This window comes from Gossypium hirsutum, chromosome D02 (genome assembly GCF_007990345.1).
Source record: "Gossypium hirsutum isolate 1008001.06 chromosome D02, Gossypium_hirsutum_v2.1, whole genome shotgun sequence".
Lineage (NCBI taxonomy): Eukaryota > Viridiplantae > Streptophyta > Magnoliopsida > Malvales > Malvaceae > Gossypium > Gossypium hirsutum.
This window is the reverse complement of record NC_053438.1, coordinates 55,331,961-55,352,223: the sequence shown is the minus strand read 5'-3', so window position 1 is coordinate 55,352,223 and position 20,263 is coordinate 55,331,961. Positions and strand designations below refer to the sequence as shown.

At 34.3% G+C, this 20,263-nt stretch overlaps 2 protein-coding genes and 2 long non-coding RNA genes across 8 annotated transcripts; 2 read left to right on the top strand and 2 right to left on the bottom strand.

Moving 5' to 3' along the window:
* The first annotated feature begins 6,410 nt into the window (after nucleotides 1-6,410).
* Nucleotides 6,411-16,514, top strand: LOC107910020 (uncharacterized). 4 transcript variants are annotated; one of them, XR_005910443.1, is made up of 6 exons: nucleotides 6,412-6,762; nucleotides 12,427-12,544; nucleotides 12,894-14,178; nucleotides 14,799-14,963; nucleotides 15,072-15,169; nucleotides 16,060-16,514. It is a non-coding gene; the product is annotated as an uncharacterized lncRNA (long non-coding RNA). The 4 variants fall into 4 exon arrangements; XR_005910441.1 differs by having other exon boundaries at nucleotides 6,417-6,762; nucleotides 13,623-14,178; XR_005910440.1 differs by having other exon boundaries at nucleotides 6,411-6,762; nucleotides 12,427-14,178.
* On the bottom strand, nucleotides 7,371-10,227 carry LOC107910018 (protein LAZY 1). Of its 2 annotated transcripts, XM_041088821.1 has the most exons (5): nucleotides 10,081-10,227; nucleotides 9,936-10,002; nucleotides 8,699-9,519; nucleotides 8,073-8,355; nucleotides 7,371-7,649 (listed from the first exon to the last, which is right to left on the bottom strand). In XM_041088821.1, the coding sequence occupies exons 1-5, from the start codon at nucleotides 10,084-10,086 to the stop codon at nucleotides 7,630-7,632; spliced, it is 1,197 nt and encodes a 398-aa protein (XP_040944755.1). In that variant the 5' UTR covers nucleotides 10,087-10,227; the 3' UTR covers nucleotides 7,371-7,629. The 2 variants fall into 2 exon arrangements, with proteins under 2 accessions (XP_040944755.1, XP_040944754.1); XM_041088820.1 differs by lacking the exon at nucleotides 10,081-10,227 and having other exon boundaries at nucleotides 9,936-10,065.
* Nucleotides 9,362-10,351, top strand: LOC121214723 (uncharacterized). Its single transcript, XR_005910444.1, has 2 exons — nucleotides 9,362-9,802; nucleotides 9,924-10,351. It is a non-coding gene; the product is annotated as an uncharacterized lncRNA (long non-coding RNA).
* Nucleotides 16,515-18,242: 1,728 nt separating the features above from the next.
* LOC107910019 (uncharacterized) lies at nucleotides 18,243-19,502 on the bottom strand. The gene has a single exon (XM_016837752.2). It carries the CDS (start codon nucleotides 19,227-19,229, stop codon nucleotides 18,477-18,479), a length of 753 nt encoding a protein of 250 aa, XP_016693241.2. The 5' UTR covers nucleotides 19,230-19,502; the 3' UTR covers nucleotides 18,243-18,476.
* Between the last annotated feature and the right edge of the window lie 761 nt (nucleotides 19,503-20,263).

The window sequence follows — 20,263 nt, the reverse complement described above, 5'->3', positions numbered from 1 at the left end:
ACCATAACATGTGTTTGCTACTTTCTAGCAAGTCCTACCATGAATCCGCCTACAAGTGTTACAAGTAGGAGTTTTCACCTTCTTAGAGCCACCAGTGCTCGCCATGGAAGTGGCTTGGCGAACACTTCGTTCTTGGAGAAATCCAATTTTTTGAAGATCTCTACGAGGTGCTTGAGAGAAACTTTTTACATCCTTGGGTCTTTTAAATCCATCCATTGAAAATGAGCCAGTTGCCCCATGTTTGTTCCTCTCACTATCCCTGACCTTAATCCTCTCACAGATCGTCATCTCCATCCTTCAGGCCTTAACCATAAAAAAATTCCCTAATCTCTAGCGTAAACAACAATACTCTAAGTTCTTCATTTAAACCACATTCGAACCTAATACAAAGGTCATCATCTGTCAATACCATTTCTCAGGTGTACTTGCTCAATCTAATGAATTGGCATTCATACACCAGGATTGTCATCCTTCTTTTCTTAAGTTTTAAAAACTCTCTCTTCATTTGTTCGATAAAGAGCTGATTGATGTACTTCTCATAAATTTTTTTCAAAAAGAATTCCCAATTCACATTTTCCTGAGAGATGGTGCTTATCACAGTGTGCCACAACTGGTAAGCCTCTTCTTCAAGTAAAAAGATTGCACAACAGAGACTGCTGGATGGGGTACATTGCAGTTCTTCGATCACGCCACACCTAAAGTTAGCTTACATGTGGATACTTCCCACTGTTAAGCACAAATCATGCGGATACTTATTCATTTAAGCACTATTCACGTGCATGAACTTTACGTAACACTTGCATCCTTTGCATGGACTGTTCATAAACCCCTTCTTTACATTAGCTTCTAATCCATATATCGCTTTGAATAGCCACAGTTTCCTATTCACGGTAATGTTCCATTGAACCAGTATTTCATATATCCAACTGAACCTTTGCAAATCCTTCTTGTTAATTCAAACACTTATGTGTTCCTTAGCAAGGTCGGGGTATTCGCCATTCACGGTTTCCATTTACATGCCCTACTAGAGGTAAATCTCATTTTATATCATAAACTCCACCAATTTCTCCCATCACATATCAACAATTTCCACCATTTCCCCCTTCCACAATTTTGGATATATAGCTTGTGCGCCAAAGAAGAGTATCCATTCACAACCATTCATGCATAAACCATTATTATCATTTTAGTTTGTTAACAAAGACATACACAACTAATTTAAACAAACTTACTTATCTAGAAATCATTATTATCATGAAATTAACTGGGATTTAATAGGAACATAAGTGAAGGGAACTCACCAGAGATTAGCAAGAAGTGTTTTGCCTATTCTACAGGTTCTTTCCCTCTTGTACTAGGGCATTCTCTCGTTTCTTCAGCTAGATAAGATTAAACACTCTATTAAGTATAAAAACAAATAAACTTTAATGTAAAAAAATGAATCAAAAACATACACTATTAACCTGAAAGAAGTTTCCTTCCCTCTGACTTTTAGTAAAACCCTATATAAATGGTTCCTATAACCCTATCATTTCTCAAAATTTAAACTAAAGAATAACTCAAGGATTTACCAACAGTTGGCTTGAAAAAATTAGTTACTAATCAAGCTAAAAGCCTGTACCTTCTTCACACAACGAAGAACACACTAGGTTTCTTTTGAAAAAACAAGGATAAATAGAGAAACAAAAAACAAAGTCCTTCTCTGTTAAGCTTTCATCCTATTTATATAGAAATTAGCCTCGCAATTCCACTATAATGGGTTACCTAATCATTTTACATGCACATATGATTCCACTAATCACGAATGATTCCACTAATTAAACCCCATTAACGAGGTTCTACAAGTGTCATGCTAAACGAAACATTCTTTACTAAAAGTTTGACATATAACGGATACGTTTCCCACTTACCCCAGTTTAAAATATTGAACAATTAACACATTTATATAAGAACCTACCACTAACGTGTTCACACATGGGAGAACTCACCAATACAAGAGTTCGCCATCACAAGAGAAACGAAAGCCCCCACAATGGCGAATCAAAGCGAAATAATTCGTCGGAGATTCCGCCTAAAATCGATTTAATCTTGTTGATTAGACGAACTAACTTACAATATTACACCACAATGTCAGCCAATCAAAATACGGATTCTAAGACTTGTGATGTGACAATCATCCAAAATTAGATTATAACCTGATCTTTGACATTATCTTACCTATGGTGAAAGCGAATCGTAGGATTCCCGTGTTGGTTTTGATTGCTAATATCTGTAATGAGTACGATTACACCGTGTTGTACTACAAGGCATAGGTTGCAAAACAGTAGGCAATAAAAAAGATGCATAACAGGTAGGATAAATCATATAATGATATGTGGCAATGGTTGAAGGTATTAAATCAGTACGTCCTAGGTATCATCATCAATCTTCAAAGGAACTTGCGTATTATGGAAATCGAATGGTCCAAGGGAAAATAATTTAACATCATCTTTCTTGTAATTCAAGCATTTATTGAAACATTCTGATACTGTAAGCCATTAGTCCAAATTGACGACACATTAATGTACGAGAGATATAATCATCACTTGTTGTTGGTTGTTGCACAGGATGCTAATAAAAAATTTCTACCAATAGCTTTTGCAATTGTTGAACAAGAAAACATTCCGCAAGTGCATGGGTCGAATTGTAATATAGTATTGCTTACAATGAAATACTTGGAAGTATTCCAATGATCGTACCCAATGGAGGATGGAATAAATATATAAAAAAAATTACAAAAATAAGTCTAAGTAGTGATAATTAATTCCTATATTAAGACAAATCATAAAATAGATAATTGAGAGAATTTAAATAACTAAAATAAATAAAAAAGAAAAATAAAAAAATGACAAAAATTAATAAACCAATCAGGAAGATTAACTCATTTTAGGGTTTGTGCTTAACTTCATATTAGGGGTTTAAGGTGGATTAGCTACCAATTAACTAATTATTACCTCTCGGCTTCTAACTAATTAATCGATTGTTTATACTCTCTTATCTCCCGACCTCACTCTCTCAACCAGGGAAAACTACGATTTACTTATGATAGCAAACCTAGCGGAATACATAAATTCCATATTGAAGGGGACGCATCATTTTCCAATAAAATCAATAGTTAAAGAAACATGTTTTCGCTTATCATCCTTTTTCCTAAAACGGGCAGAAAAATTTGTTGGACAGATAAAGGGTAGACACTATGTTTGTAGTGTGTCACTCGCGTACAAATGAAATATTTTAGGTTACGGAGTTTCATAAACCTGATAAGGGTATTTTCAGGGGATCGTACCATGTATACTTAAGATAAAGGGCTTGCGGCTATAGGAGATTTCAAGCACTTCGTTTTCCATGCGTACATGCAATTGCTGCATGTGCCTTGGAAAATTTGGATTGCTTAAGGTATGTTGATGAAGTGTACAAACTAAAACAGATATATAAATTATGGAAGTCTGAATTCCCATTGGTCCCAAATGAAAATTTGTTTTGAGCGCTCCATTTGAATTGCTACCGAATATTGAGTTGCGTCGCAAGCCAAAAGGTCGACTAAAATCTAGCCAGATGCACAACAATATGGATATTCGGGAAAAGATAGACCAATCAAGGTTATACGGTTATTGTAGGAACCCAAGACATAATAAGACAATATGTCCACATTTGGGGGCAACATTGAAGCAAGGATTGAATTAAGAAATTTATTTATTTATTTATAAACATGCAAAAAACGAACAAACAATTTATTCACTTTTTTGATAAATTGTAAATAAATAGATTGTTGATGTAAAATACAATACAATACAATGCAATACAATACAATACAATTGATTCATTTTTTTTATAAATATAAGTATATTATTGATGCAAAATTTCAATACAATACAAATTAAAAGTTAACAAACTAAATGATGATGTGCATGAAAAAAATTTAAAATAAAAAATCATTTTCATCGTCAAGGCAAATGTGTGCCACAACTCGGTGGGTGTCGGTTATGAAGAAGATTTCTTCATGGTTGGGGTTCCAGCTCTTCATCTTCATCTCCATCTCTATCTTGATCTTGATCACCATATTCAACTTCATCTTGTTCTAACGTGCTAGACTGTATTTGTATTTTAGGTTCCCATTGCATATTGTCAGTTGTATTAATAGGTGGTCGCGAAGATGACCCACCTCTGAAGAACAATAATTTTGGAGGTGTTTGTGACACTATCGACGAAGAAGTATATGGTTTCGAATAACCTGATTGTGCATGGAATGCTAGAATTGTAGGCAATGGCAGATACATTGGTGTTGTTGATGGCAATGACGTGTAATATGCTCTTATAGATGGAGATGGTGTAAAAAATATTTGTGGAAAATGTGTTGATGCATGGTATGATGGTGCATAATGTGGTGCTTGTGTGAGAAACATAGGGTTAGTAAAAACACCAGTTAAATATGAACCATACTGACCGAGAAATGGTGCACCCATCGGTTTAGAATTTGGGGTTGGAGCTAGTACTGATGAACTTGACGCATGTACTCCCGATCATGGCCTCATATGGGATCGTGTTAGCCTTCTACGATAAATTTGTGTACCCCTTTCCTCCTTCGGCAATAGATATGGCTTACCGTGAAGCCTAAACCATGTCATGCAATCTGAAGACATCCCAAATCCAGTTGGACAATTGGTTCACACATAGGTATGAAATCATACCTATGTTCCCAAATGTAGATATACTTGGAATGGAATTTAGGCAATTCTTTATCGATTCTCCCCCGCAAGTCAACCTTGTGAAGTTTATCGAGCTTCTAGGATAAGTGCGGAATATTTTGCACAAACTGAAACTGTTGTATCACTTGATCATATTCATGCATCTCAACCGTTGCAAAAAACTATAAATGAGACTTTGACATGCCATATATTGTGATTCGTAAAAAATTTAACCGGAATGCATTCTTGAATTTTCAAATCAAAGTATGACATCCATTTAAAATACAGTATGAAATTATAAATTATATTACGTATCTAATATTAAATTTCAAATTCTTAATTATTATATAATTGAAATTTTCAAAAACTAACCTCAGTTTCTAACCGTTGATCTAACAATAACTGGATATCTTCAAGCTCGTTCGATATACCCACATGACTCGTGTCATTGTTCCACCTATTCAAATAATATGTTATTTCAAAAATATAATAATGAAAAAATAATATGATATTTATATTATTAAATGAATTTTACCTTATTACGAGTGAGAATTGATAAGGGAAGTTTACTCGAGGATATAAAAATGGCAAGCAGTACCATACCTATAACTGAAGAAGGAGTATACAACCACCGATTTTAATTTTCTGTGGTTCAGTTTCCTGATACATCTCTCGATCCAATGCGACCAAGACAATTGATCCCCAACTGAGTCACCCGACTTCTTTTAAGTAGATTAGTTGTAGGAGCCACCTTAAATGTACCAGAATTTGAGATTTATCTAACATTAGAAGACCCCCGATCAACATCAGTATGAATGCTTAAGTGAATTGTTGTCTTCCAACCGCACTAGAAGAGTTGTCGAGATGTGAGAAATTGTCTTTTAACCATTTAATTTCTATTCGGCTACCACTAAATTCTCTGGCACCTTGCCTAATAGTTAGTGGCAAATTATGCTCCAATCGCCAATGTGCACTACCCACGTAACGATTGGCTCATCAACCGGTAAGCCGAGTTGTAATGTCATATCCTCAAGTGTAACTGTACACTTACTGCACAAAAGATGGAATGTGTGTGTCTCGGATCTCCATTTTTCCAACAAAGCACTAATAAGTGCAGGCTCTAATTTAGTCCTGCCGAGCATACAGGACACATGTAAGAATCTCATCTCTTCCAAGTATTGTTCAATAACACATGGTGCCCTCACACTTAAATTGTGTATATATGTCTCGATAATTTGATCTTCATTCTGATTATAAAAAAATAATATTAACAATAATAATTATATTAATTAAAATAAAAAATGTAATAATATTTTTCTTACCATCTGTAATTGTACACTAGAAATGTATTTGTGATCTGAACGAATTAGAAGCATTGATATTTTTAAAACTTTAAAATTATGAAAATCAAATAAAATAAAAAATTTACAAAATAAAAAAAATGACAGAAATTGAATGAAAATAAATTGAGAATAAAATAGTTTAGAGAATAGATTAACACGATTGAGAGAATTGAGATAATAAGATTGAATGAAAAAGAACAAAAATAGACATGATATATATAGAAAAAAACAGGTTATCGTTAGAGAAAAAATAGTTACCAGTGATCACTAGTTGTTGGTCCCAACGGTTATAAAATAATCAATGGACGGTGATTTTGTAACAGTTGGAAATCCAACGATTTACAAAAAATTTCTTTTCTTTTTATAAAAATGACAAAAACAGTTACCAATTCTTTTAAAGCGGCCTATTTCCTAATTTTCGAAAAATCGTTCTAAATTTCTAAATTTTCTTTAAAATCAGCATATTCACCGAATTTTGCAGCATTTAAACTCAATGACTTATTATTTTTAAAAGTTTAATTGTACCATTTATATAGAAAGTTAGAAATCTGTGCCTTAAGTCCATTTTTTTAGTAATGGATTTGATATTATCCGCACCGACTTCCATAAAGTTTTTAATATTCCAGTTAATCGCAATCTGACAACGAAATACGACAGAGAAGAAGCAAATCAGCTGCTCAATCCTTTTCTATCAGGTAAGCCACATTTTCTTTTTTAATGTAATGTTTCGACAAAAATGACGGAATTATGTAAGCAAATATTTCACCTCCTAAGTAGAAGCTCGAGATTGCTTTTTAGGCAGTCCGAATTTCTATAGATACGATAGGCTGTTTCTAGTTGGCGTCTTCTATGAATTTCTTTCCGCAAGGACTTGTTTTTAGCCGCCATTTGCTTGTTTCCCTGTGTTTTCCTTCATTTCTAACATTCCCAGCATTATTATAATAGCTAAAATGTACGTTCTATATAGCCAACTGGAGGGTTTTTACTCTTTTCTTGAGGCCATGATTTTCTCTTACTTTTGGAAGATGCTGCTTGTTTCCTTTTGTGAGTGTGGTGAATAAATGTGCAGAAGAAAATTAGAAAAAAGAACATAATTTCTGTTTCTGGCTATTCTTCCTGCAGAATTTCCCACGCTACTGTTTTTGGATGGGCTAATTCGTTGTACATCATGTAGAAAATGTTATAAATAAGTAGAAAGCAGAGTGGTTCATATTTGTTTGTAGTTTTCTGGTTGTCTGTTGTTAAATTAAGGTTTAGGGTAGATCTATAATTTAGGAGACATTGAAGCAACTGAACCCCAATACAAATTGTGATAAGTTTTTGTAGGAAAACGATAATGCCTTATAATTTTACATTAAGCACTCTCACATGTAGGTTTTAGGAGGTGGGCCTCCTTTATTTACTTCAATCACTTTTATAAGATAGCCACTCTCAGACACCAGCTTACTTAGTAATTACAAATAGTAGAGAATCTATCAAACATAGGAAACACCATCAGTGTTCATTCATACTAACCGGGGATGATAATTGGAAAACCACACACTTGAAAGCTTCTTCTGCCTTTAGAGCTCCAACACAAGGTCTACAGACACAAAGCACTTCACAGGATTAGGATATATGTTTTGACAACTCAAAATAGTCACACCAGCATACATGCACAATGTAACAAACAATTGACTGCTCCTGCTTTTTGGTATTCGATTTCGTTTGCCCAACAATGTAATGACACTTTGACACTAATGGTTATTGTAGAATCAGTTATGCAAGAAGGATCACAAGGCATCAAAATTAATTAAGTGCCACTTGGTTTTGTTGCATGGCTATAAGCAACTTCATTGGGATATCAATTACAGAAACTAGTTATTGAAAAAAATAAGCAAATATTCTTGGAAAGAAATCAAGAAACAAATAACAAAGATGAGCGATATTTCATCAATGAATTCTTGGCAGTCCATGACAGGGTTTCTTAATGGATGTTGAAACTGTCAAATGCATGTATACTTACAGTCTGCATCTGTTTTGATCCAGCACTCCCTGTTCCCATTTGAATCATTGCAGTTAAGTGTGAATTGAGGTGGGATAGATTGGCTCTTGTAGCGCCGCATTTTCTTTGAGAGGGCTCTTTGAGGAAATATCATTATGTCGTCATCCGTAAGCATATGACCTCCATCCTCATGACCTCCATCATAGAAGATGTTTTCTTTGTTCTCATTCTTTTGAGGCTTGCCATGCTTATATGTGGCTGTTGAGCTTTCAGGATGAACTTTTCTGTGGAACATGTGCAAGATCTACACACCACATTTCAGCAAATTAAACAACTTACCTTTTTCATCATCAGAATCCTACGCACACTGTTTAAATCTCAAAACATCTTGAAATAAAGAAAAAGAGAAGAAAGAAAAGGAAAAAAGAAAGCGAAAAGAGTAGGAACTATTGTTAACTCATTCTTGATATGCAGACCATTCAAATTGGTCCAGTTATCTTGGCCAGAATTTGTCAAAGTTCATACTTAGGATCATATGGTCACAGCATACATTTTATTGGATTCTATACTTACAAAGCTTTCTTTTTAACCACACTGGGAAGCCATGATGAAGAAGTTTGGTCTAGTTGTTATGTTTTTTGACGTACCTTGTGCAGTTTTGTTTCTGCTGAAGCAGAATCAATATTTCCTTCAGTAGCAGCAGTAGAGCTCCTAGAAGCATTGAGCATTTTTTTCTTCAGCATTTTTTTCATAATATGCACTGCAGATTTATCTCCTTCCTTCTCTGTTCGCTTTTCCTCCTTGTCATATTTACCCCCTACATTCTCTTCAGTTATTTTAGTCCTCTGAAACAGCTCCCCAAGTGAGGTCCTGTGTTCCTTTTTGGCCACTGTAGTTGTTTCTGACAATTCAATTGCTGAGCCAAAAAGATAACCTTGGAGTGGACAAACTGTAGTACCATTCCCATTGGTATCTGAACCTTCGATTGGCTTTCCACTAAGGGTAATTGTGCTGCCATGGCTACTTCTTCCAGCGCTGACATGACTGCTTCTTCCAGTGCTGACATAACTGTTTCTTCCAGATGAGTAGCCTTCTTCTTTAGCTTCTGCTCCTAGAACCTTCTCCAACTCATCATTAATAAGCTTCAGCTCATTCTCTGTTACTTCAGTTTCTTTTTCAGTTATATTTTCTACAGAGATAGCAAATGTAGGTGTTGATGGATCAGGAATGTTAGGGTCTGAACCAAGGGTGCCGATGGCAAGAAAGCCATGGAATAGCTCAGACATTGCCAACGATGAATCCTCTTCATAGTCTTCTTCATCTACTCGTGCTGCTTCTACACCAGCAAATGACTTTCGAAGATGGTCTCTCTGGGATGGACTGAATGGCTTGGTACCATAGTTTGGCTTTGAATAGATTTGTTGGTCATCCAGTAATGACTGCCCGGTAAGACAATTACAAGAATGCCCTGACACGAAAAAGTTAAAAGAAAAACTTGGATGACAGTGAGATAGATGAAAGAATAAGTTCTTGCGTAGCATTTTAGCAGAGACAGTGATTACTTTTCCCTAACCATGACAACATTTAGTTAAGATTGTAGTTATTCAATCTCTATGTATGTACCATTATGTAATTCGTTTTTGGTTCATCTTAAATCTATATTCCAGCCATCATAGCGAGCAGCATAAAGATATACTGTTCAAAGGTCTGAGGTTCATCTGCATGCAGTCTAAATATGCATCACTTGTCAGGTTTTTATTACTTCTGTAGCCTCTTGTGTACACAGTTGATGAGAGATTGTCTCGGAGATTATGGCTATTCTTTCAGTTGCATCTTTTGTATAAAATCACAGCAAAACAAGCTGTATGGCAGGATGACACTTACCAATAGCAAAATCCTTGAGTTGTTCACTGCTATTTTGGCGAAACTTACGGTGCATCCAACCTAGCAACTGCATCAAAAGAGAAAAGTTCAATCCATAGAATTGAGGAAGATCATTTTCACTAGGCATAACCAAAAAAGTGTATACCTTCATCTCTGCTCTCAGGGAACCTCAACTTTGATAACTTGTTGTAGATGGTGGGTGGAATGGTGATCTACTTAACTGTTTTATGATGGACTGTTTGTGAATGTGAAATGAATTAGGTCCTTCAAGACTCCTAACATCTGAGATAAAGATGGCTGAAGAGAAACACATAGATCATTACAAGATTTGGGTTGTCAGGATCACATCATGTAGTCAAATGGGGAGTGGGTCCTTTGCTTCCGGAGCCCAAAATTTAATATAAGCCATCCACTCATGTTCAAGTGTGAGGCAGGTTACAGGGTTCATGACCTTTTCCTTTCTTTTCATTGTCTGTTTTTTTTTTTTTTTTGCATGATTTGTCAGACTGCTATACTTAAAGATCTTTATCATGGTGGCATATATGAATCACTCACATGTCCATTAAATCTCTAAGTTAAGATGCAATTAACTAGATGCAACAGTTAGAGATCCACAATATGAAATGTGCCATGTTGTGTGTCACCATGCTTTATGACACAGAAATTTGCTTGCACTTGTCTACTTAGGATGTTGATGAATTTATTATCATTTTAAAATAAATCGGTTACTTGGTATTTGGCGGAAGAACCTTGCTTTACTTCTAGGGGATGCAGAGACTATTTTGTTGGATTTCAGTGGTTCAAAGGTAACTTGAAAACAGAAGGTCTTCTTCGTTATGACCACAAAATATATATCTGCAAGGTGCTCCTTAGTTTGTCAGCTACTGTGCAGTTTCTAATTGGATGACAATTGTGCAATAGACAAGAATAAATGATAATTTAATAAATATCTTTGTACTTGAAACATTAAAATGATGTCGAAGTTGAATTTAAAGAATTTCAATTCTATCAATTTAGCCAGTGAATGGATCTGCTTGATATTCTTGTCAATCATTTTGGAACACAGAAAGCATTCATTTAGCTTATAACCACCTCAGATATGATTAAAATTTTAATCTTTCATCTGCACATTTCCTCACATGTTATGTTTCATAAATCATTGCATTTAGTATGTTGTTAATTTGCCATTAACAACATTCATGGCTTGTGATCTAAGTGCTTTCCAGTATTCCATTCTGTGGAATGTTGAAGTTGCTTTCTTACTTAACCAGTCATGTACATATCCACTGTCATTATCTTCGAAAGGCCCTATCAAGTTTGTGACTTGAAATATTCACTGCCTTGGTAGCAACTTTATCAGTTTGATTGAGCTGGAAAACAAGGAAAGGATTAATCACTGAGAGATAGGTATAAAGCCATATTTCATGAAAGGGAACAAATATTCATAGATGTTGATTAGCAAATTCTGATACCCTCAGATATGATTAAAATTTTAATCTTTCATCTGCACATTTCCTCACATGTTATGTTTCATAAATCATTGCATTTAGTATGTTGTTAATTTGCCATTAACAACATTCATGGCTTGTGATCTAAGTGCTTTCCAGTATTCCATTCTGTGGAATGTTGAAGTTGCTTTCTTACTTAACCAGTCATGTACATATCCACTGTCATTATCTTCGAAAGGCCCTATCAAGTTTGTGACTTGAAATATTCACTGCCTTGGTAGCAACTTTATCAGTTTGATTGAGCTGGAAAACAAGGAAAGGATTAATCACTGAGAGATAGGTATAAAGCCATATTTCATGAAAGGGAACAAATATTCATAGATGTTGATTAGCAAATTCTGATACCGTCAGAGACTGATGGATCTTTGCAAAATTTTAATTAACAACTGCAGAAACATTATATGTGAATTTCATAGCATGCTTTGATTGCTCTTGCTTTAGCCATGTAGCCTGAGTAATTATGAATGTGAAGCTAAAGTCCTAATATTACTTTCCTCTTCCACGCTGGCTAGTGGATGCTTGTTCTTAATATATTACCTTGTGACTGTTGTTCTGAATGTTTTTAGACGCTGGTTATCTCTTTAACTAATACAATTTCCATCAAGAAAAGAAAATGGATAGTCGTGTCAATGGGAAAAGGCAGCTCTTTGATGTTCCTGTGTAAAGAAAATATCTAGATCCATGTCTCTACAAGATCATTTTGATTGAAGGTCTATCAATTCTACATAAGGTACTATATAACATTTTAAATATAATAAGGATGTAGTAAAAGGAGCTTAGTATGGACTTCTATTATCATTTGACATTACCACCCCCTTCATTTGTTTCCATAGTTATGATAATTTAATCAACATCTTCCACTCTTCTTCAAAGAACAGTGCAAGAAGTGTGTGTGTTTGTACCTCTAACTCCTCTAGATTCTGATGATACTTGTAAACCGTTCTTCTGTATAAACATATTAATTCCTTTTCAAAATTAAACAGGAATATGCTGACAGTCATGGTACTGCTCTTCTTGAGGTTTTGCAGTGCTACATGAGTAAGTGATGGTCCTGGTCCACTTGCAGATTTATTGTCCTGTTCTTGAATTATGATGTAACAGGTATGAACTTGATGGTGTATCAAGTACACAAGAAGGAAAATGGTATTAAGAAATAATAACAGTTGATTATAATGGGATTAAATCTCTGAAAACAATGAAATAAAAATGGAGTTGATGCTGAAACTGCATTAGGCAGGTGTAGAACTCTGCATGCGAAAATGCTAAAAAGAATCAGATGAAACTATAAAGGGCAGTATCAATTTGAAACCGATCAGTATGTTTGGTGTGGATCAGTTCTTTCCTGATTGAAACTTCTGTTTCTTACCTAGAATTTCAGTTTCTGTTTCAACTGTACTAGCTTTAAGTTAAGGGCCAAGATTTTAATTTCTTTTAATAAAAATTTCTGCAGTGATCATGGTGAAGGGTAGTTCCTTCCTCGTGCAGCTATCCTGGTGTTCCTCCTTTTTTTTTTTTTCCTTTTTTTCTTTACAAGATGGAGTATATGATGCAGCATTGAAATTGATTCCTAAACTATTGCAAACTCAGGATAGTAGCGAAAATGGATTAATAGATATCTAGAAGCTGGAAATGAATGTAAGATATTGGCGTTGTGATTTAACAATATTGTTCTATATAACTAATTTTTCAAGAAATGTAGAGATTTTGAATTTGCAGTAGCTCCTCTTTTTATGACCAGTATAGCAATTACTTTATCACTGATATGTTCGATCGAGCATATGAATTTGTGGAATTTTGCTAGTCAGAATAAAAGATGTGTTTAAATGTAAAAATACTAACTAAATGACTTGGATTAATAGTTGTGGCGGTGTTTCTTCCATAGTTTTCTATACTTGTATGGACTATAGACTCGTTGTATGTATGTTATTGCAGTTTTAGTGGTTCTAGGTTTTAAATAAAATTTGAAGGTTTCAGCTGTTAACTCAGTAGGATTACTAGTGTGTAATTTTCCTTCTGGTTCTTCTTATTGAGTCTTGTGTTGTGTGTGATACGATCATGCACTAGAACAACTACATTAACTGTCAAAATAGAATGCTCCAGGAAATGAAAAATGGGTCTGACAGAAATGATATGGCATATTAGGCATCCGTGTTAAAAAATGATGGTATACTACATGTAGGGTCAGGTGAAATTCTGCGTATTCTGGCCACCATGAAACTGAGTACGCACTGTTGGGACAATTTCCTGCTTCAAACATGTTGGAAAATGACAGCTTGGAAGAAACGAAGACGTCGTTTCACCCCTGGTTGACCTATTACGTTGTATGATTGGGTCTGAGTGAGTAGACCCACACTGCAATGTGAATTCATGCTGGATTTATTGTTATGGTCATCTTTGTCACTAAACTTATTGACTCTCAATTGGTTTTACTAACTTTACCAAAGGTGGGTCTGTAGTTTCTCTCTTTGTTAAACAGGGGATTCTTGCATTCAAACCGTGGAGAATCAATCATATAGATAGTGTCAAACAAGCAGAGCTTGTGGTGAATCAGCACCGTTTGTTTGGGTGCCAGTAATGTTGATATGTTGATTCTGCACAATGATTGATCCTCGACCAATCGAAATGTGTTATGCCCTTGTGATCCTTTGGTTCTCCTGTGGATCACAGAAGCTGGTGAATTGCTGCCACACACTTGCATGTTCAGGCCATGTGGATTGTACAAATGAGCAAAGACAGTAAGTGTGCACCATTTGTGGCTTTCTATTTAGTAAACAGATAAGAGACAACCCATGCTCTATATCAGTATAGTGCAAAATGACTTTCTATTTGGTTTTCATGCCTGGAATATTTTTAATAAATATATTGAACTGACAAATTGCCTCAAATCCAAGATAGATGGTTTAAAAATTTAGAAGGAACCCAACATTGATATATGTCTTTGAGCTTGTGTGATCAAACTTTGTTATAGTACAAGAAGAAAAATTAAGATTTGATACGTTCTTAATAACTCAGGTTTCTAGTTTCCTTTGATGGGACCTATTCCTATATTTTTCTTTCTCTCTCTTTTTACCTTTTTTATTTTTAATGAGAATAGAGCTGCCTGTTTTGACTGAGCTTAACATAATGTTGCCAATATCATGTATTCAAAGAATTTAATACATCTTAGTTTCAAATTTAAGCTATTCATTGTTAAAACTTAAAAAAGACTACGAGCTGAAGGTTAGAAAATAAATTGCTCAACACTACAAGCTCTTACGGATTAGGTTGCAACCATGATATTTTAATTTCTATAGTTCGATTTAATTACCACCAGAAGCTAATTGATGATTTCCTGTGGAAATTCTTATCCATTCAGAAGGGATTCACCAACTCAGCGTCTATTCTGGCACACCAAGAACAAGCACTTCTTCTGAGTATTTTGTCTCTCTTCATTGTGCCTGTTCATCAGCAAAATAACCCCCCTGCCCCCGGTTTCCAATTGTGATTTTCTCTGTATCTCGTGGCGCATATTTATTACACGGTCAGTTTCAAAACCATTCATCTCGGTGACCCCACTTTTTTCACTTTGCTTTCATGATGTTGATCTGCTAATGATAATTTTTTGTCATCTTTAATCTGGAGCCAACAGCATTGGCGACAATACATGGAAGTTCTAAGATCAAACTAACAAACTAAAGCTTGTGTAGGGACTGGGAAGGATATGATACGCCATTAAGCAAGACAAAGGTTGTGTAAATGGAGCTAATGGTTTCAATTTCTTTTGTTTAAAATAAATAAATAAAACCTTAGTTGTGTTGTTTGATTCCCATGATTTCAATCCTGGCAAGGAGCAAATAAAGTTGAGGGGATTAAGTAATTGAGTATTTAAGTTTCGGCTGATATGCTCAATAACTTTTCTATTTAAGTTCAAATCAAACATCATTCTTTGGTGACTAGTGACAATCTCACTAGTAGAAAAACAAGAATTTCATACCTTGCCTACATTTCTGCTTTGCATTCTGCTCCTGCCCCCCTCGTGAACCAATTCATCTGTCTGTCCAAAAAGAAATGAAAATTTCGTGCTACTGAAACTTTGATTAATATCTTAATGTAGCAATGGAATTAGTTGTGATATGTGAGACCTTATAGCATCTACGCTATTTATTCTGTGGGAAAAAGGTGCCAAGATGGAGATGACTGCATAAACCTTGTACTTCTATTAAGTTAGGAGTAAGTTCTTTCATTAGATTATAGTTTGAGCATTGATGAAACAATCATTCTTCCTTCCAAGTTTTCACCATTAGTATGAATACCTGATGCACTGCGTTATCACTTATCACATATTTTCTGATGTGATAAAACTTGCTTCTCATGTCACAATTCAGGAGTGATTGAACGTATTGTTCTTGGATAATTCTGACTTATTATCAAGTTTCATAATCTTACCTACTAACTTGATGATTATAAGTTGTATTCCTAGTCTTGTTGTAGTTATCTTTATTGTTTTAGAATGATTTCTCAAGTCCATAAACTAAGTTGTCCCATTTTTTAAGATGATTTTTATCATGACAACTGGTATGTCTTTTCTAAATCTAGTATTCCTTGTTTGTTTCACCTTAACATTTTGTAACTTACAGCTGGGATGTGGAAAAAATGGATTTGCCATGGCTATGGAGGATCAACAATTACAGTCACCTTGGTGGGACTCCGCTGGTTACTAGAGGTACAACTTGGATTTACAATTCCCATACACAAGTGCCCCCCCCCCCATCTTTTTCTTCGTGTCTGTGAGGGCCTTTGCCTTAACAGTGGGTTCTGTAGTTTACCTTGATTAAGAACTAAAAGTAGCCTTGTCTCGAAATTTCCTTACACTGTGAATTTGGAGTCACGTAGTTTTTTGAATTGGGATTCATATGAGGGAATGAAGTTAGAATCTTTTCATTCTAAGGAAAAGGTAACATAATTCAGGGAGAACAGTTAAGTGACCTGATTATTGGAATTTTTCTAGAGTTACTTAAGTTCGAAGTTCAAACCATTAGGAAATGAAATGTTTATTTCGATTGCAAGTAAGATCAAGTTGGCAATTTGTGTACATTTATCTCATTCTTGTTATTTTCCTCTATTATAATATAATAAAGTATCATATATTTATAAAAAAAATCGACACATTAATAATTCTTTTTATATAGATTTTTGCATATTTTTGTGTGTTCGAATGTTGTGTCTGTATCGTGCCAAAATTCTTAGCTCTTTTGTGAAGGTCAAATGTAGAGTGTGGACTAATGAACGTACACCAAGACTAACACCAGCCGACCTCAAGCCTTAAGGTCAGTCGGCATTGGTTTGGGCTAGCAACTGGCTGTTTGTTGCATTCATCTCTATTCTTTCCTTTTGGCCAAATTAGGTACTGGGATTCAGTCCCCACTTGATCCTAACTGCTTGTTTTCTGATTAAAAAGTGACGATAAAAGTGCTGTTTAATGTGGGTTTACAGTAATATTGATTTGGAGTGAAGCTAGAATGCAAAACCAACTTGAAAGATTAATTGTCAATTGATTGATCCTGTTATGACTCTGTTCTTGTGAGTGTGAGCTTTTCAATTGATTGACCCTATTATATGACTCCGTTCTTGTGAGCTTCTACTTGTCTATAGAAATTTAAATCATTAAATATTCTGCCTTTTCAATCTATATAACCTTAGCATGGGTATCTGTAATCAGTAAAACTAAAGCTGGCTTGCCACTAGTAAACTTGAAGGCAGAATCGTCCATATTTGTGTCATGTTTGATGTTCTTTATATCATAATTGTGTTTAAAATGTTATATAAATATATAAATTTTGACACGTTTATATGGAATGCCCTATTCGTCATAATCATCCCTTCATCAAATATCAGTCATTTCATTGCATGCCCTTAGATCTTATCATCTGACATTCAAAACATCAAAGAAAATGGTATAGTTATCAAATCTGTTTTGGACCAGTCTTTGAATCTTGATTAGTATAAAACCCTCAACATGAACATGATGAATTATGTGACCTCATAGGCAGCCAAATGAAATGTATGTGGGCTTTTATTTCAGCAAAGAGAGAGATAATATGAGTTGAAAGCAAATATGAAGTAAAAGGTAATGCTTTTTTCCCAGAGATTCCTCTCCCTATCTGATGGTTGGATGATAAAAGTTATGAAAGGGTCAGTCATCAGTTTCAGTATGTTTTATATATGTGTGTGAAAGGTTGGAGAATGGGTGTGGTTCCCAAGTGATGGGATTGGTGGTGGGTTAGGTGAAAGCAGAACAAATAGGAAGGAGACGATCCAGTGAGCAGTGATCCATAAAATGTTTTAACTTTTGCCATTTGTATTCTTTGTTAGAATAAGAAAATGATTGGGACCGGAACATGACCTTGTACGTTGGACAAGGCAACTCCTTTCAGTCCAACAATACCTCTTTTGTCATTATTTAAAAAATTAAAGAAAAAATAAATAAGCCATGACAATCTCAACTCAGTTTGTAAAATAAAAAGGATTAATTTTATTTATTTGTGAAATAAGCTATATCATTCATTGCTATCCTTTATTTTATTTGTTGTTATTTGATTTTAATTTCTAATATTTTGATTTTAACCCTAATTATTCTAAATAATCGAATTTAAAATCGATTAGCTAACCAAATGATTAAAATTTTGGTATGGTTTCATCTCTATCACTCACTGGATAAGTGTTGTTCTTTTATCTTCTGTTGAGTCACTAATTATCCAAAAAATTATCATTAAATTACAAGATAAAAAGTATTTAAAGAGTTTGATTAATTCGTAAAAGATAGTAACAAAATATAACTATTTATTATTAAATAAATAAATTTACAAAACTTGTAAATTGAATTAAAACAAAATGTATGGGTTAAAAGAAAAATACGGAGGCGGGGTAAAGGTCACGAGAAAGAGGTTTTGGGGCAGAACATTGACCTATCCTATCGATATTGCCACCCCAATATTAAATAATATTAATATAATAATCTCAGTTTTAATGTCTCCAAAAATTCTGAAACAGAAAATTACACATTTGGACTCCAAAGACCCCATAAACGAGAATTAAATAATCCTAATATGTCCGGTAACACTTTCCTAGCCAAACCCTTGTGGTTACTTGTCGGCGGCGGCCGCGTACCTACTTCCACATCACTATCTCCCGCTACCGGATATTCCTCCGTCATTTCCACCGCTGCAGCTGACTCTTCTCCAACATTCTTCTCCGTGGAAATGACGTCATCAGCAAAAACAGGTGCTTCCTCGGTCGAGACGGGGACTTGGTGACCCGGGAGGTCAGAAACCGGGTTCTCGGGAATGCGAGAGACCGTTTTGGTGTTAGCAGCCCTCCTTTTGAGACGCGCATTTTTCTTGGAAGGTTTGTGGGATTCGCCACTGGATAAGTGATCTTCAAAAGCTTCGATAACTTGATGGATAAGCTCGCGGTTAGGAGAAGAGTCCCAGCGAAGCCAATAAGTGGTGTAACAGTCGAAACAATCGCAGTCAAAATCAGGCGGCTGATGGGAGGGTTTAGCGGCGGAGGGTGGTGGGTGTTTCTTGGAAGATCTTTTCTTGGGAGAGATTAAAGAAGGGTTGGTGGTGGTGGTTTTGAGAGACCTTGTAATCATGTAAGCTAAAACTTGTCGGTCCTCGAGAGAAAGGACTGAAGCAACAACTAAAATTGCAGCTGGAAGAAGGTTTAAAACGGAAAGATGGTCTTCACTAGAAGAAGAAGAAGAAGAAGGGGATGGATATACTTTACCTTTGTTTTTGAGCTTCATGCTTTGCTTTTCTTTTTCTTTTCTTTTTTGTTTTTGTTTTGTTTTTTTTGTGGTTTCCCTGCCAAGCTTTGCTTCCAACTTTCAAGTCGTAAAGGAAGGTTACAAAAAATAGGTAAGTAATCAAAGTAGGGATTTTTGTGGGACAACCTTAAAAGTTAAAGGTGGGGTTTTTTTTTTTATCTCTCCAATGTGTGTTTTGTTTTGAATATATATATATATATATGTATATATGATGTTAGACCACTTTATTTATTAGATAAGTCTTGGCTTTCGATTGAAACATTTATATTAAAAGGTTTGGAGTTTATTTAATTATCTATGTGTAAGTTAAAATATTAAAAAGTAAAGACTATGAGGTGTTCAAAATCAAAGTAAAAAAACCAAAAAAAAGCAAAGAAAATTTATTAGATTAACTTTTTTATTTTATTTAGATCTAATCTATTTGGATGAGCAGTTACTCTTTTTTGTATTTCATTTTAAACTTGAGTACTTCGAATTATGAATTAAATCAATTGCTTTTAAGCATTTTTAAATGATAATATTTTAATCATTTTTAAAATTAAATCAATTGATGTTAGCATTGGATAAATTTTTTATTTATTATAATTATATATATAATTTAAAATAAAAAATTCAATATGAATATCATTATATTTATAAAAGTTTATAAATAATTTTAATAAAATAAAATTTTTAAAAATATATATTAGAATTAAATAAAATAACTTTTAAATTTAAGTTTTTTATCTTATAATGAGACCATATATATTAAATTAAATTAAATTAAATTATGAAGAAATTTGAAAAGCCCCCTATTTAGGTGGAATTTAAAAAAGTAAATTAAGAATCTCTCACAAAATTACTCATAAATCTTGAAATTCTCTAATATATTCATCCAAATAAATAAATTTATTTTTAAAATTTTAAAAACTTTAATAATACAAATGAAATCTAAAATGTTAGGATTTTCAATTACTTTTTTTGGATAAATAATTTATTTATAAAAAATTAAGTTAATAGAATTTTACAATTTA